This window comes from Corvus brachyrhynchos, unplaced genomic scaffold, assembly GCF_000691975.1.
Source record: "Corvus brachyrhynchos isolate BGI_N302 unplaced genomic scaffold, ASM69197v1 scaffold479, whole genome shotgun sequence".
NCBI lineage: Eukaryota > Metazoa > Chordata > Aves > Passeriformes > Corvidae > Corvus > Corvus brachyrhynchos.
The window spans coordinates 816,222-833,703 of record NW_008240089.1 but is presented as its reverse complement, the minus strand read 5'-3'; the positions used below and the strand labels follow the sequence as shown (position 1 = coordinate 833,703).

Here is a 17,482-nt window from a genome sequence, read left to right as displayed (position 1 = left end):
CCCTTGGCTTTGTGGTGATGTTGAGCACCACAGTGTGAGATGTCACCATGCCATGGTGGCCTGGTGCCAAACCAAGGTCTGGAGGAGCTATTTGGGACCACCTGGTTAAAGTCATTCTCAGCCGCGGCCGGAGCCAGCAGCTCCTGAGTGCCCAAGATGAAGGGCAAGGAGCCACTGGTCTGGCATGGTCACTGCAGCACGAGGCCAGCCCATCATCCCTCCCTGCAAAGACCGAGCTGGGGCTCCACAGCTTCCCTGAGCCAACCTCCCCAGGGAGACCCTGCAGAGCACGGGGCACCTTGCAGTCATGTCTCTGAGGCTCAACAAATCTGCCCCAGTTCCATCAGCCCAGTTCCCAAGTTGCACAAGTTGTCACATCCAAACATGTGGCACAGAGTCACCAGGCAAAGGTGCCTCATTTGTTTTGCTGCTCCAGGAAAGGTGCCACTGACATGTCCTGGATGAGGTTTGGCTCACTGGAGTCACATTTCCTCAGGGCAAACACACCTGAGCTCAGCCTGCCTGGGCAGCCCTTACGGTTGGGTGGGCAGGAATGGGCATTCCCAGTTATCTCCTGCACAGGGTGTGGGGAAAGGAGAACTACAGGAATGACATCACTGTGACTGTGGAGGAACGGGGTTATTCAAAGGTATGTCCCAGGGGTGTTCCTTGAAAGGCAAAAAAAAAAATGGGTTTTTTGCTGGTATTTATTGCCTGACAAGAACACAGCAAAGCAGACACTTGTGCAACACTGGACAACACAAATATGCACATTATAAAAAGGAATATCTAAAAATTAACACAAGGTACAAGCAGGACTGCAATGCAACTTAAACCCCGTAGCACCATTTTCTTTCTAGAGGAAATACAAGAAATATAAATAACATCCATACTTCTTGTCACACAAATTGTACATCTTGAGGTAGACAAAAGTTTTGTTTCCCTTAAAGCACAGACTTTTTTTCCAAGTGACATCTTTATTATATTGCTGCAAATTGGCCTCCAGGTCTGACACGGGGTGTAGAGTGACTCTTGCAGAGTGGGGTTTGTCACCCCCCTCATTGGTGGGTTTTGGTTTACATGGCTCTTTTTGTTGATCTAACAAAGCCCCCCCCCTGCCCTGCCCTGCCCTTCCAGCAGAGCAGCAGCTGCACGGATCCCTGGATCAGCCTCCAGGAATTGCTGGGGTATAACCATTAGATGGGGCAGCCTCCCGAGATGAGATTCCTTCCCAAGCAGGTTCAGCTCCTCTCTTAGGGATGGTGGGATCCATAAACATCAGAAATGGTTCAGTAAAACTTTGTTTCATGGAATCATGGAGTGGGAAGGGACCATAAAGCCCATCCAGTGCCACCCCCTGCCATGGGCAGGGACACCTTCCACTATCCCAGGCTGCTCCAAGCCCCGTCCAGCCTGGCCTTGGACACTCCCAGGGATGGGGCAGCCAGAGCTGCTCTGGGCACCCTGTGCCAGGGCCTCCCCGCCCTCACAGGGAGGAATTCCTTCCCAGTATTCCATCTAACCTTGCTCTCTGGTGCTGGGAAGCCATTCCTCCTTGTCCTGTCACTCCATGCCCTTGTCAAAAGGGAAGGATGGAAGGATGGATGGATGAATGGATGGATGGATGGATGGATGGATGGATGATGGATTTCTATTTCCCCCCTGCAACAAGCATGCTGGACCCATGACTACCAAGCCCAGCACCACAGCACACCAGGAAAGGTAATAAAAGCTGGACTAGGAAGTCCACAGCAGGACAGGGCCTGGGCCAGGGACTGACCTGTGTGAGCACTGTAGCCCCTCTGTGGGCAGTGAGGACCCTGGTTAGGGGTATTGGAGCTATGGCTATTCCCAGGTTATTTGAATTTTAGGTGCAGAGGAAAAGATTCAGTCCAAACCAAACCACTCCCAGCAAAGCCTGTGCAGCTCAGACTTTGACCATCAGTAGCCACTGAGGTACATTTGCGCTTGGAAAATGTTTTTTTTAATAGGCAGGGTATGAGCTTTCAACTTTGCTGCCGAGAAGATTTCTTTGTCAAGACTTAAATGTGATCTCCTTGTATCTCCAGCCTGTCATTCCAGTAATTTACACATCTAACCAAACCCACAGGATTTATAGTACATTGTAAGATGTGTGGCACGACTAAAAAGCTCTCCCAGGTCCAAATGGACTCCCAGGTCCTCACAGCCCAGATCTCCAGGAGGTGGCAGAAGAGCTTTGCTCAAGATGATGCTTGGTCTTGGTTCAGAGGAAAATACAATTCAAGCCTAAGAATATCAAGGGCCAAACACAGGTTTTGCTCCCTGCTCCCACTGCTGTCAGTTGAATTAAATCCCATTTTGGAATATCAACCCAATAAAACCCCCCTGGGCAACTGAATGAAAAAAAAACCCCAAAGCCACCAAGGTATCTCTCCCAAGCAAACTTTGTCCCTCCCTTATCCATAGCACCACCTCTAAAAACCTTGGCGCTGAAGGACTCCAAAAGGACTGTCATCAGTGTTGCCTCAAACTCAAACTACGCTCAAGTCTTTCCCCCCAGTCCTCAAATCAGACATTTGAAATTACTTCTTTCCCATCAATGTTCATCATTTGGCTTCCAGTGCCTGAGGCTGTGCTGCCTGGCAGGGGTTGGACAGGAAGGTTTGCAGTGGTGTCAGGAGGGGCAGAAAAGGGCTCTGAGTTAACCAGAGCAAAGCTGGGGGACATCAGATGTCCTTGTCCAGACCTGGCTTAACAGTGAACAACCCAAATTCACTCCAGCCCGATGCCAAACCTCCACATCCCACCGAGCCCAAACCCACCCCAGGGTACCAGAGAATGAACCATCCCTTCCTCAGATCTTCTCCAGCAGCTCTGAGCCACACAGGACAAAGGATTTCTAGAAGTTCCCTTTGGTACCTGAAGAAACTTAATTTTCCCTGAAATACAGTTTTGTCCAGTTCTTATTCAGCAATTCCTCTGCAGCTTTGATAAAAGCAAGAGGACAGAGTGGTGTCTTCTCCACTTGCTTCCCAAGGAATGGGATCCAGCTGTGCTCCCACCTCCTTCCACAGAGCCCCAGTCCCTGTTTAAATGGGAATGATCCATGTAATTGGATGGGACCCAAAGGACCCTCCTGGGATGGGGTATTCCCTTCCCCTCTGACGCTAGACAAGGCTGGAGGTCAGTGGGGCAGAGGTTTTGGGATCAATAGTTCAGCCAGAGTGAGTTCCCTGCTCACTTCACCCACGATGCCAATTTTAGCTTATTTGGAAGCTTTTTCATTGAGAGCTCAAAATTGAGACTCGTGGGAAGATTTCAACTCCAAAAGGATTAGAAGCAACATAAAAATAATGGTCTCCTCTTGGGTATTTAGGAGGTAAAAAAAATAAGGCTAATTAAGCCTATTTGCAGTATTATGTCTGTCATAAACTCTTTAATTCAGTTCAAGTCAATTTGAGCCAGAAAAGGGATGAAAAGGAATAAGCCCTTTAAAAGACCTGTAGCTGGTGAGAGGGAAGCTCTGAGTGGCCTCCAAACAGCCAGTTAATGGCTTGATCTGCTCTGAGACTGTTCTGTGCCAGCCCTGGAGGGAGCAAGAGTCAAAAATAGTTGTAAAAACCAAAAGGGCAACAAAGTCAGGGTAAAGAGAGCATGAGCTGACACTCCTCACTGCGGGGGAATTGCTCGGAGCAGATGGAAAGGAGCGGCTGAGCTGCCCAGCTCCAGCAGATCCACACTGCAGAGCTGAGCACACAGGGCACATCCCACACCTCTGAGGAGAACTCCATCCCATTGGAATTCAGCACAATTCCGCCTGTGGATGAGCCTGTCTAGCAACCCAAACCAGCATCTTCACCCCATACCTTGCCACTGAATTTTGAATTGAGCTTAAGGATTCCCATATTCTTTGCAGCACCAGCCCATCTCCACACTGGCTGGTTTGTGCCCATTGCCAAGACTGAGTAAATACAGCAGATTTTTTACCTCAGGGACGATCCAGAGCTGCTGCAAGATTAACCAAGAAAACCCCTGGAGCAGGAAAATACACTGTCACATATACACTGTGAGCTGAACACCCACAGAGGTTGTGCCACACACACCTGCATTTACCTGGTGGCCAGGTCAGGGGATGCCTCACTGCCATTCCCAAAACTGCTCTCTAAATCACAGCCAGAGGAACTAAACAGGCTGTGTCTGGCGTGTTCAGCTAAAAGTCCACTGGAAAAACAAGGCTCAAAGTCAGGGGCTCATGACTCCAAAGTGGCCTGTGCTCTTCCCCCAGGTGACCTTCCCTCACTCCTGCAGGGGCTGCTTATACCCAGCTCCTCAGGGCAGGGACTGTCACTCATGACCTGCACATATTTCAGACAGCCCAGTTCCCGTGGTTCTTAATTCCCTTTCAGAAGCTTTACCTGTCACTGGCACAGGGCAGGATGTGGGATGTCACACACCTAGGGCACCAGGTAGAATATGCTGCACATAGGACAAAAAGGTGATTGATTGATTGATTGATTGATTGATTGACTGGGGGAAAGGAGGGAGAGAGATGCATAACTGGCACCACCACTCTGGATCACCACCCATAAATACCCCTCTGTGAGGCCACGTGCTGCAGAGGGGTGACTTCACAGCCCTCAGCTGAGTTCCTGTGGCTCAAACAGGCTGTTCCATGTGACCTGGCACAGCAAGGTTAAAACGTGGTGAAAATGCACCTGGAGTCCAACATCCGAACTACAGACCTGGGAGGTGATGGACGTGAGCTCCCTTTGTTTGTAAACTGGTACTTCTGAGGCACAATTTCTGTGTCAAAATGAGATTATTCGGCAGTGTGTCTGTGAGCTCACAGCTCCCAGAGAATGGCGCTGGGAATCCCCCACTGCCAGAGTCCTTCTGTGCCTTGGTGCAGGAGCACGGCTGTCCCTGCTACGTCTGGAGCCAGTCTCTCTCTGGTTGTGGCCTCCCCAGTCCCTCAATTCTCTTCTCTCCAGGAGCCAGGGCACAAGCCCTCAGATTCCCAATGTCACCACCCTGATGCATTTCCAGGACTGCACCTGAGGGATGGAGGAGGAGGATACTGCTGTAGAGGTGAGTACAAGTTTGAACTTGAGGGATATTTGTGGCTGCATCAGGGTTTCTGCTGTCCCCACATTCCCCCTGCTCTCTGTCCCTCCTTCCTGACCCGATACCCCACAAAGCCTCTGCTTTTCCCCCCTCACGCAGGGGCTCTCCCCAGGCTGGAGCATCTCAACAGCGAGGCGAGAGGAGCACAGCACGCGTTTGGTGCTGGCCTTTGCCCTCTCCCCGCAGCAGAGAGTCGTGTCCCTGTCCCCCTGCTGCTTCCCTGCACTTGCCTCGCCCCTCGGGCGCTGTCCCTACTGCTTGCAGCTGTAGACCACCTCCTCCTGCATGCACTGCTGGCACTCCACGTAGCAGCACCACTGCACCTGGCAGTGGCACGAGAAGGTCACCAGCCGGCTCTGGGTGTTGTAGCCCCTCCCGCAGCACATGCTGTCGCAGTTGCCCTCCCGGGAGCAGGTCCTCCCCGCGGTGCCCAGGGAGTATTTGCTGGGCCGGCAGAAGCTGGGGGAGTCCTCCACGTACACCAGGTCCGTGGGGCGGGGCAGGGCGGGGTGCTTGGCGGAGTGGCCGTGCCTGTGCGGCCCCGCCAGCTCCGAGTGTCCCACGGCGTCGTTGCTGGTGCTGAAGACCTTGACGGCGTCGTCGTAGCGCAGCTTCAGGAGCCGCCCGATCTCGTGGAAAGGCGAGAGCTGCTTCCAGCACGTCCGGACGGCGCAGGAGCCGGACACGCCGTGGCACTTGCACGTGGTTTTGAGGCCGTTCTTCACCGCCTGATGAGGAAGAGGAGTGGTGGTTATTTACCTGCCAGGACCTAGTTCTGGTAGAGGCAACAGCTCAGGTCGCAGACAGCTGCAAGCACTTCAGTTTTATTGGCATTATTTCTATTCCATGGAGGGAAAAGTGTTAATAATTTTTAAAAAAACAGAGGAATGGCTACAGAGTTGACTGGTGAGCCAGGGAGTGAATAGCCTGAGGATAACCAGCTGAACACCAAGTAAGTTCTTAAATAAGTTCTTATTAATTCTATTTGGCATAGTAGGAGCAGTCAGCCATAAAACCGAGTATCTCCAGCATGGTGGACTCCTTTTGGTATATTCAAAGGAAGACAGTGCTCTAATTAAACAGTAATCGGACTCAGTAAATGGGAGACAATGTAAGTCAGTAGCCTGTAACCTACAGGTCAAAATGCTCAATCTGATGGTCTCCCTGACCCAAAGCTGTGACATGACTCGTTCCATAGCAGGTCACCAGCAGACTCATAACTGATCTCAAGAGTTTCAGTCCATAATCTGCTTCACACATGCCACCAGCTCTAAGCTCCAGCTGTTTTGAGAACCCCCTGTGGCCCTGGCGTAACCCCTGGAGTCATTCAGCTGTGGAGTTTCACAGCTATCACTGTGCCGTGTGTCCCTGGCACCCACCCTGGGACCACTGGAGGACACAGGATGCTCCTCTGCCACTCAACACACAACTCCTCACACCAGAGCTCAGGAGACTTCCCAGAGACTCTCAGCGCCACAAGGCCGAGGACACACAGGTGAACAGGTCTGGTTTGTGAGCAGGGCAGCGAATCCCTTCTCACACCCAGGATGGGTTGGAAGACTTGCACTGAGTCCAAAGTTCATCCCAAGCCTGCCAGTGCAGCTCCTACCTTGATGCCCACGTTGGTGTTGTGGATGTCCACCTTGGCCCGCAGGTCTTTGCCGATCCTCTTCTGCCCCAGGAACTTTTTCAGGAACTTGGTGCTGTACTTGAGGTTGTCCCCGCAGACGCCCCACTGCCAGGCCTTGCGGTTCTCCAGGCCCGGGGAGTCGTCGCAGGTGCAGCGCTCCATGCGCCCCGCGCTGCACGCCCGCGCCAGGGAGTGTGTCAGCGCGGCCGAGGACACGGCGTACAGGAAGGCTGTTTCCTTAAAACCTGCGCAGGAGAAGGATTGGGAGATGGGAGGAGCAGGAAAGGCACCTCCCTGGCCCTCCTGCCTGCCCATGGACCAAACCCAAGCACAATAATTAGAAGTACAAAGAGACAAAATTCCTCTGGTGTTCCCGCACCATCCCCAGCAGAGGAACACAGATTGAAGTGACCGGTGTAGTGACACCCCAGTCTCACCCATGACTGGTTCAGTATGGACAAGGGGGGGTGGCAACAGACAAACAGTCCTGGGAAAACACCCAACTGCAAAAAGTGATTGCCACCAAGCTGTTTGTGCCTGGCACGGAGCTGATTGGTGCAATTAGAGACCATCATTGAAATCATGTTGTGGCATAAAATCAGGAAGTCTGTAGTAGAGACTCAAAAAAAGTGTCTTAAAATCCAAGGTGTTATTTAAAAATGTTTTTAATTGGGGCTGTACTAGTATTTTCTATGAAAAGACCACATGTAGTTGGAATGGGAAGGGTTCCATGTTGAAGGACATCTTGGCAAGAAGGAAAGCTCACACATGTGTGTGGGTTTTCTGAATTCCCTGGAAATTGTCTACTCCCAGGGACTGTGGGGGTGTGTTCTGAAGCTGTTCTCCTCCCCAAAGCAGGATTCCCAGCTTGGCTACAATCCCTGAGGTCATGGTGTGACTCTGACACTTTAACCAGGAAACGAAGTACAGTGACTGAATGAAAATTCAGTGTGGAGACATGAGATCACACAGGAATAGGAATATTGATACCCACGAGATTCACAGAAGTTTCAGAAACTCTGATTGACACAAACCTGACCCAAACCACAAAATATTTTTTTAATTTATTTATATTTACCTCCTCTCCTATTCAATCCTGGGGAAAATCTTAATATTTCCTCTAGAGTTCATTTGCAGAAAAAAAACCACAAACTACTAATGGGAAATTGCTTAACAAGTCCACAATTTAGGAATTAGTGCAAGGAAGAGAGGGACAGGTGACTGATCAATAGCTCTGAGGGCAGGAATGGGCAAGACTGGCCAAAATAGAAAAAATTTGGTTTATGAAAGAGAGAGCACTTATACATTGCATGGAAGAAAACACAATGAAGCAAACAAATATTCCACATGCGAAAATTCCAAATGTCCTTCCACATGAGAAGGAAAATCTGTTTCCCCCAGTAACAGAAGAGACAACCAGAGAGACTTGATCTAGATTTGCTCTAAGCCCTGCCTGGAGCAGAGGTTGGAAGCCACCTCTAGAATTCACCAAGTCCAACCTCAAATCTCTCCATCATTCTGTTCCCTCAGAGAACTCCCATCCAGCTGTAATAATAGACCACAACACTGAGTGCTGAGATCTGAGTGATGTCCACCATAAACATGACCAGAGAGCAGGACAAAGAGTTCTCCTGATGGCTGCCAGCAAGAAGAACAAAAAATGTGACTAATCATGAACATAATGGAGAGGCTTCATTAGCAACTTCAACAGACTTCACAGGAGCTCTTTGGAATTGCAGAATTTTAGGTAAAGATCTACCAGCAGCATGGACATGAGGGGAGAGTCAGGAAAACATGGAGGGGATCAAGGAGGTCGACCAACAGACTGCTTCCTGCCTCACCATTTTGGTTGCTGTAACCACTGGGGCAATAATTTGCAATTCATCTCTCCGGTTGATGATCCTCAATAAAATTTCTCAGGGTACTCTAAAAATAATGGAAGAATATCACCAAATCCACCAAAAGTTTTGTAAAAGCTGGTATGGGACGTGGTCAGTGCAGACTGTGGTGGCAGCACAATGCTCACATTTTCAAACAGTGTCTAACCTACTCCAAAGGAGCTAAGAGAGGGTAACTGATACTTGAGATCCTAAATCTGCTAAATCATTCCAGCAGCCAATCTCCAGATGCTCACCAGATTCCCAACATCCCCTCTGACACACTGATCCCAGAAGAGAGGAGGGCATTCCGGAGGCCCTTTCCCATGCCATGAGGAGCCAGCAGGCCCCGGCGGCTCCACAGCCCCTGCTAAATCTGACTCTGTGGATCACCACACTGCTCCTGCTATTTCTGATGCTTTGGTTTCCCCATGTAAGTCCTGGCCAGTTTTCAGCCCACTGGAAATCGGAGGCCGCTGCTGTGGTCAGGCCACTGCAGACAGCAGCAACTGCAGAGACCCAGCAGACTTTGAAACGTCTCCTTCTCCTTCAAACAAAGCTTCAACATCGCCAGGCTGCCAAATGCTTGTCTGAAAAGTCTAAGATGATTCCCTCTACTTCATCATGAGGACTCAATCACCATTTCATTGTTAATTCACAAAACAAGTGAGGGAAGTTAAAGCTGTCCTTCAGCCTTTGTGGAATGTGGGGCAGAGCAGCTGCTGGAGCTGGATTTTCAGGAGGACACACCACAGATGGCAGCAATCAGCTCCAAGGAGCACAATTTGGGATCTGAACAGAGGTTTCTCCCTGTGCCCTGGTATCTCTCCTCCCACAGTGACAGCAGAGCTCCTATCACCACAGGCAGGGAGGCCTGGAGCCCATCCCCGGCTCTCAGGGCCCAGGTTGGGGATGGGTCACTCCCCTGACCCCACTGAGTGTGTTGTGAGGAACAAAATGGAATCTGAAACTCAGTGCAAGGGGAACATCTGAGTGCAGATGTCTCTGCTGGGCAGTTTGGCTGCAAACATCCAGCACAGAGATGAATTTCAGGAGGCTGCAGCAAAGCAGCTCCTGCTGGTAGGACCTTCCATGTGTCCAAGCCTTGCCCTGAGCTCTCCAGAAGCATTTCTTAGCTCAGCAGCCTATAAATACAGGAGGACTTTAGCTGTGATGGCAGCACTGTTGTGTGCTGTGGTGTGCTCCAGACCACAGGGAGAATTGTAACAGGAGGAGTTTGGCTATGGGGTGACTCTGCCAAAGGAAAGGTGCTCAGGGTCAGAGGCTTTTCAACGCTGTAGTGAAGGAGTGTGAGCATTTCAGAGCAGGTGGAGGAGGCATCTCTCTGGAAACAACAACAGCAAAACCAACCAACCAAAAAAAGCTATAGAAGTATAGAAAGATTTAGGGTGGAAGGACTCCCAAGGTCTTTAGAACAAACTCCTGCTCAAAGCAGGGCTGGCTCCAATGCCAGCTGCCCAGGGCTTTGTCCAGCTGACTTCTCCAAATCTCCCATCATGGAAATTCCATGTCTGTGAGTCACCACTCCTCTGTTGTACCATTCCTGGATTCCTCGTGACATCAGTGAAACCACTGCTGGAAGGTCAGAGTCCAACCAGCAGGAGGCAAAGAAATGGATTACGGGGTGGAAGGATTGAGCAGGAAATAAGCAGAGAGCTCATTTCTCAAGAAGCATTTTGAGAGTGGCTGGCTCTGACCTCTTCACTAAAGGTATTTATTTCCCCAGATCACTGAGTGCTGGGTGAAATCCTGCTTTACCTGACTTCCAGCAGCCCTTAATGGCACACCCAGGACACCAAAAGGCCATCACTGCTTTGCATGTTTTTATAGACATACCAAGTGCCCCCATGTAACAAGGTGGCTTGAAATCATTTAAAATCTAACCCTTTCCATGGATCTTTAAAGAAGTGGAGAAGGAATGCAGGAGGACTTTGCGTGGAGAAGGAATGCAGGAGGATTTTGCATGGATCACTGAGGAGTAGTAGCTGTCGTAAGTGACAATGGCCACAGAAAGGTTGCAGGTTATGCAAAAGGAGTTTCCCAGTTGTACCCAGAGAAGTATCAAGAGCATCAAACGGTGCAGACTGGTAAAATAAATCTGGCATTTCAAGAACCAGAAAACCCTTGGCTCATTTTTTGTTTGTTTGTTTGGCATCTCTAGAAGCAGGAAAAGCACTGATGATCCAGATCAGTCACAGCAGTTTGTCAGTGGTGATTGCAAATTGAGTGTGGCTTTTCACCTCTTACAAAAATGCCCCATCCCACTGGGAAGGATCTTTTTCACTCTCTTGCACTCTTAAGACCGTTTAGGACTGCTAAAAATGGGTATTTTTCTTTATGGTTTCTCTCAGAGCATGGAGATAGCAAATGATTTAAACGTTTCGAAAACGCTTCGTCGCTACCTGGGTGACAGGGGAGAGTTGCATGACCAACAATCTCCAAGAAAATTCCAAGAAATGTCACAAACAGATCAAAAGTGGCAGCTGAAAGCGTTTGTGTTCTTTATGAAAGAAATAAACCCCTTTGCAAGCTAAAGGAAAATGAGAACTGATAATTGCTCCCAGCCAAGTGTCCTGTCACACAGGGGCTGCACACAGCATACCTGGCTGTATTAAATCATCACTTGATCCTTAAGATTCTGTAATAAAAGTTTTCAAACACTTATCCCCATCTGCCAAAACAGGTTTGAAATTACAGGTGATATTTTATTTTGTCAGTCAGGAGCCCATGGAAATGCTAAGGCATGCCACTGCCAGATAATTAAATGTTTTCCAGCTATTTGAAGATGAGGATTATTCAATTGTCATTTTCAAGTTCTTTGAGGTTGATGAAGGTGCAGATGTCAGAAAGACACTCAGAATGATCGTGAACAGCTCCTTCCACCACCTGCTAAAAACTCACAGTTGAGCCTTGCAATGAAGAAAATCTGATCTTGTATGTGCTGACTTAATAAAATATTAAGCTGGTATTTAATGTAATAAAATTGATAATTTTTAAAGGAAACATTAAAAAGTTTCGATCCCAATGTTAGTTAAAATTAGCATTGATTTTCATCAAAATTAATATTGGCTTCTTCAGGCCCTTTTTTTAAAAAACATTAAGTTGCTAAGTATTATCAAAGGACTGAAACTCAATAAATCTGAAGTTTAGCAAGTGCTAATAGAAGTTATTGAAGGGCTGAAACTCTGTAACAGTCAGGCTTTGGTTGGAGCAGGACAGGCTTGGCAAACCCTATATGCACTCTCTGGGAACTTTTATTAAGAAATAATTTCGGTGTCCATCTTCATTGTATTTTTCTCAAGCATTGGAAGGATTTATTATGTTCCCTTCTACCTCAAAGCCAGACCTTATGGGACAATTCTTTCATCTAAAGCATTTTGGGAAACAAGAAACCAGTGGGTGTTCTGTCCACTCTGCCCAAATGTCTCCAAATTTATGTAAAAGAGGAGAGATTCGTCAACGTGCACTGAGATGTCTGCATGCAGATAAATAGCTTTTTCAAACAGTAAATAGGTTTAGATTTTGGATTTGAGAATTACAGAGGTTTACATACACGAATACCCAAGGAACTAAAAGGATTCCTTTCTTAGGCTGCCCCCTGACATCAAGCACTGACCCTGCTTTCCCACAGCATCACCCCAGCTGAGGAGGGTGCTCAGGGTAAGGAACTCTGCTCTCAGAGAAGAAGCCACCAGCCAAGGATGTGAACCTCCTCCCAACCTTCCAAACCCTCCTCCCGCTTTCCAATCCGTGACAAACCGTGCTGGGAAGATGAGGACAAAGCTTATTTTGTGGTAAAGGAGCCCAAACTGCCCAGCTCCCACTGCTGGGTGAAACAGAGATCTCGGCACTCCCCGTTCGCCGCCTCTCTTTGCTCCACGTGAGGTTTAATTTGGGACATCCCGGGGGCTGCAGCGAGAGTTTCCCCTCAAACCAACTACCTTGTACCTCTCTTGAGCAGGCTGGGCCGGCCCTCCAGGCTGCAGTTCCAGCGCTCGCTGCGGAACTGGAACTGGCACTCCAGGATCCCGAGGCGGATCGCGTCCCGCAGCGTCTCCGCCAGCCCCGGCTCCCTCCGGCACAGCCGCTTCTGCTTGCGGGACAGCTGGAGCAGCTCGCACTGTTTCACGTGCCCCTTCCCCGGAGCAGAGCCCCCCGGGGCGCCCAGCGAGGGGAAGTGGGTCAGAGCTTCTTTCCCGGTCAAGCTGGAAGGAGAGAAGCAGGAGAAGCGGTGAGTTATGGAAGAGATCCCTGGGATCATTCAAGGTCACGTTGGACAGGAGCTCTGAGCCACCCTGAGGTGTCCCTGCCCATGGCACAGGGTGGTCTTTAAAGGTCCATTCCAACCCACAGCAGTTTGGGATTCTGTGATGATTCTGAGATCAGAGTCATGGAAAAGGTGAAGAAGGGAAGGATATTTAGGAAGCTGCAGGTCGGGGCATTTTAGCAGCTCAGAAGATTAATCAATACAGATTGGTTAGATCTGGTATCCTATTCCCATCACCCACCAGGGCAAAGTCCCAGACTGATGCCATGGGGAGGAGGAGAAACCCACGTCTGTTGTCATCAGCAGCACCGTGGGAATTTCTCTTGGCTCCATGGAGAGAACATGACAACACTCATTCGTGGCTCAGAGGTCAGCAAAAGTCTGGCTTAGGGAAGTTCAGACTGCACCCAGCTCAGTGGGACAGTGCTGGTTATGTCAGTGGTCAGTGTTGCTGTTATGTCAGAATAACAACCCTCACCCAGAACCTGGACTTTGCCTGGCAGTGGGATTCCAGCACTGACATCCCAGGAAATGTGATTCCTCTCCCTTTGCCATGCAGTGTCTGTGCTCCCAGGCACCAAAGTTTCCCAAGCTCCTGGCTCAGAGAGAGGAAATAAGGAAGTGGGAGCTGGCACTGAAGAGTTTAAGAGCCTGATGTAATAACACCAATCACTCACTGAAAGCACAACTGCAACATTCCCAAACTCATGTACCAAACTACTGACTGTCCACGTGCCAACAGACCTGCCACCCATGCCAGGCATCCTACCTCCCCAAAATCCCTTCCTTCCAGGCTCCATCCTCATTTTAGTGCCCTCCATCCCAGCTAAACCATCATTCATCCCTTGTCAGATATTTGAGACAGCAGCAGTGGCTTCACTCACTATTTAGACCAATCATCTCCTTCCTAGGAAAGGTGTGATCAGCTCTGAGCCCTTCCCTTTCACAAGGGTTCAGAAGCAGCAGGAGCTCAGTGCAGAGGCTCGCTGGCTCTGACTCCAGAGGAGTCCCAGGGTATGACCTCAACTGGGAAAAAACAGAGAACTGCAAGATAACTGCTCTCTGTTTGTTCTTGCCGTTACAATTCCATATCCCAAGGGCACAGGATATTGGCCAAAAATCCATGAATCCCTTCTCCTGGGGGACAGAGAGAGCAGGCAGTGCTTTAGTCCAGTGGCAAACAGCAAAGCAGGAGCCGTAGGGTGAACACTGAAGTCAGAAATTCAGCCCTTGAGCAGACACAGTTTCACTAAAGGCTGTTGAGCTCCCCCAGATTTGTTGGGGGGGTTGATGAATTTCAAGTGGCAGCTGTAAAGCCAAGACTGTGAAGCTCTTTTGTAGCCCAGGGGTGTCTGATTCACATCCAGGTGCTGACTCAGGAAGGAGAATGTGGTGCAAAGGTGTTGCTGAAACCTGTGTGAAAGGGAGAAAAGGTGGCAAAGGGATCTTCAAGATTTACAAGAGATGTGATGAATGACACGACCCAGGGAAGAGCTGTCCTGGGCAAGCTCAGAGGAACTCTAAAACCAGAGTGGAATTGGTGGGCAAAGGTTAAATACAGAACTGTGGAGAAGAGTCAACACAACTTCTGTGGAAGGTGGTCAGGCCTCTTAAACCTGAAGGAGTCACTGAACAGGCAGACCAAGGACAAGCCAGATGTTACTGTCTGCTTGGACAGGTACAGGTGACAGATTTCCAAAATTGCTTGTTTAAGAACATAGGCTGGATACCTTCCACAGTTCCCACCAGGAGAAGAAGGGATACCAGGAGAACACAGGGCTGTGGAAGCAGGACTGGCCTCCAAGTGAGTAAAGATTATTCCAACCTCTATTATAAAAGAACCAGGGGAAATGACAATAATTTATTAATTGATAGACTTAAAATAAATGAGGCTGTAGTTAAACTTGCAGCCCTTCTCAATGCAGAGCACCAGGAATGCTAAAATATCCATATATTCATACAAACCATGGAAGACAAGTCATAAGGGGACCATTAAACACAAAGATACTTTGCCAAAGGAAATTCTGGATGTGCAGACTGCCAGAAGCTGGAAAAGATTCTGAGGGAGCATCTTGGTCTGCCACCCTACTCCTGTTTATGCTTTTGCCTTGGCGTTTGTTATTATCCAGGGCTGGTGAAGGTGGTGAAGCCACATAAACCCTGAGTTCTACGGTCCTGGACAGGGATTATCTCAAGGATGTCCTTTGGCCCAGCAGTGGCCAGTGGGAATTGGGAGAAGGTGACTTTGCCATTCTCCAGGCTCTGAAGGATGTTGGGTGTTGATATTTGTGGAAGAAAGGCACCAAAAAAACCCCTGAAGAATTTGATTCCACTTCCAGAGCAATCTCAATAGTGTAAATACAGCCTGGGACCACACACAGAGATACCGAGTCTAATTCATCATTTTCACCATTCAAAGCAAAAGCTTCACAGGAAAAACACTTCCTAAAACTGGATCCAGCAACACTTTAAATTCTGAAAGAGGTAATGCAGCACCCTGCACAGATAGTTGGTTGCACAGGCAAACTTACTTAATATTTATTATTATTTTTATTATTATTGCTGTTGTTGTTGTTGAATTTCTGAAGTTGCAACATATGGAGTATCTTGCTTTTTCTCTAGAAATGGAGGGCAGAAATAACCAGTTGGAGAGAACAAAGTTAATGAAGTAAGCAGTCAATTAATCCAAGGTTAATCCGAGTGACTAAAGGTACCCAGAACACAGCTGTCTGTGATAGTAAATAATTATATAAATGACATAAATTATGTAAATAATTCCACCACTGTGTTTGAGGCTCCCAGGATCAGGAGTCACACAGTCAGAGCACAGACACAGCTCCCAAAACTCCTCTCTCACACAACTTTCAATTTAGACAAGCAGAAAGGAATTCAAGGAGGTGCCCAAGGCCATGCAGGTGACAGTGGCACAGCTGGGAGCAGGAGCCACTCTCTGAGCCAGGACAGCCACAGCGATTGCCCGTGTGAGTGGAGGCTCTGCAGGCTCCCACCACAACTGTGTTTTATCAGGGCAGAGCCAACACAGGATCTGATCAAGATCAGAGTACGCAAACATTTGTACAAGATTAAATATAAATATGCAGATATCTGCAGTCAGGCAAACTGCATCGTTTTAGATGATTTAGAGTTTATTATCTACAGATCATACAGCAAAGAAAGTGAACTCTTTGAATTAATGCACACCTGCTCGCAATCTGAAAGAACAATAAGGATCTCCAACTTTATTTCTCTCTCCTTTTCTGTCTAAGCACTTTGCTAAATTCATCTATTTCCTTTAATCTCCTTCCAGCCACATTCCAGCTGCTTAAGAGACTTTTAATGAGAGCCTGTTCCTGTGCAATGCCCAATGTCCTCTGGATCTGAAAGGTCTTAAAAACCAGTAAAAATATGCCTTTCCTACCTCTCCCAAGTAAGGAGAAAAATCAAAGCAGCCCACAACAGGACTCCATATCTGATTTCAGGCGCCTTTCATGTTCCACAGGAATATCTACACCCCACGGAGAGCTGCAAGAAGCCTTCAGGAAAGGCTGAGAGAATGTGGGACACGACAGATGGAACCAAGGCCTGTGCAGGGCACAAAGGTCCCCAGCTCTCCTCTGTCCCCGGCAGCTCTGTGAAACAGAGTTTTCATCCTTTCACAAACAGCACAGTTTAATCCTCCCCATTTGTCCCTGGATGAAAGGATGGCCTGTGAGTGCTGTGCTGTTGTGACTTATCAGGATGGTTCCTCTGCTTTGTACCCCCACTGCCTGCAAAGGAGGTGCCAGAAATCCCCAGAACATCTGAACTATAAATCTCAAGAATCAATATTGAGATTTAGCAGTTGATATCAAAGCTTTTTACTTTCCTCCATCAGAGTTGTCATTTCAGCCCCTTGGGCAGGTGTCTCTCTACCTGCTATCCTCCAGGTTTTCTATCAAGTTTCTGCTCCTCACAAAGAGAAAAAGCTTGAATTAAAACCTCAGGTGAGTTCACATGACATTGTGAGTCAGAATCCTTTGAGATGGATTGTTTGCTGTTTGCTGCCAGCCCTGCCTGGGAGCAGTAACAGATGATGTGTCCAGATCCAGACTCATTTTTTAAAAAGAATTCTCACAAAGCTCCACAGAGAACAGGATATAAAATTCCTTCATCACAAGAGCTGCCAGTTTGGGAGGAGAGGCAGTAACCAGGTCAGGCTTCTGCACAGGGTTCTCCATCCTCACCTGCTCTGGGCTCCCACAGTCTGGACATCCTTGGTTTGGCTCCTTCCACCTCCCAGCTCAACCACATGAAATATCTCCATGTGGATCTCGACTCCAGGGCAGTTCCAGGGCTGACAAGTCCCCAGCCCAGGGCAGCAACGGGGCAGTTGTTACAGGGGAGAGCAGATTTTCAGTCTAACTCTGGACTGGCCACATTCCCCAGAACCTTCCTGGCATGAAACACTCAACACCCAGTGGGATGGGTTTTTAGAACCTGTGATACACTGAGATAGTGACTGAAGAGATTCTGGGAGCTGAAGAGAATCAAAAAGCATCCATGAAAAGCTTTTCCCTCTGCAATGCGTCTGCAGCCCCACAG

At 48.6% G+C, this 17,482-nt stretch overlaps 1 protein-coding gene across 1 annotated transcript; it reads right to left on the bottom strand.

Annotated features, from left to right (window-relative positions):
* Positions 1-1,440: 1,440 nt before the first annotated feature.
* Positions 1,441-13,680, bottom strand: WNT9B (Wnt family member 9B). Its single transcript, XM_017744769.1, has 3 exons — positions 12,583-13,680; positions 6,716-6,981; positions 1,441-5,834 (listed from the first exon to the last, which is right to left on the bottom strand). Exons 1-3 carry the CDS (start codon positions 12,893-12,895, stop codon positions 5,358-5,360), a joined length of 1,056 nt encoding a protein of 351 aa, XP_017600258.1. The 5' UTR covers positions 12,896-13,680; the 3' UTR covers positions 1,441-5,357.
* Positions 13,681-17,482: the final 3,802 nt, after the last annotated feature.

What these genes read in the sequence shown, in the direction of transcription:
- WNT9B (XM_017744769.1), bottom strand. Translation starts at nt 12,895, where the DNA reads ATGATCCCAGGGATCTCTTCCATAACTCACCGCTTCTCCTGCTTCTCT. An exon ending in GCCCAGCCTGCTCAAGAGAG is followed by an intron (nt 6,982 to 12,582) that starts GTACAAGGTAGT and finishes TCTCCTGCGCAG; the next exon opens with GTTTTAAGGAAACAGCCTTC. An exon ending in ACACCAACGTGGGCATCAAG is followed by an intron (nt 5,835 to 6,715) that starts GTAGGAGCTGCA and finishes CTTCCTCATCAG; the next exon opens with GCGGTGAAGAACGGCCTCAA.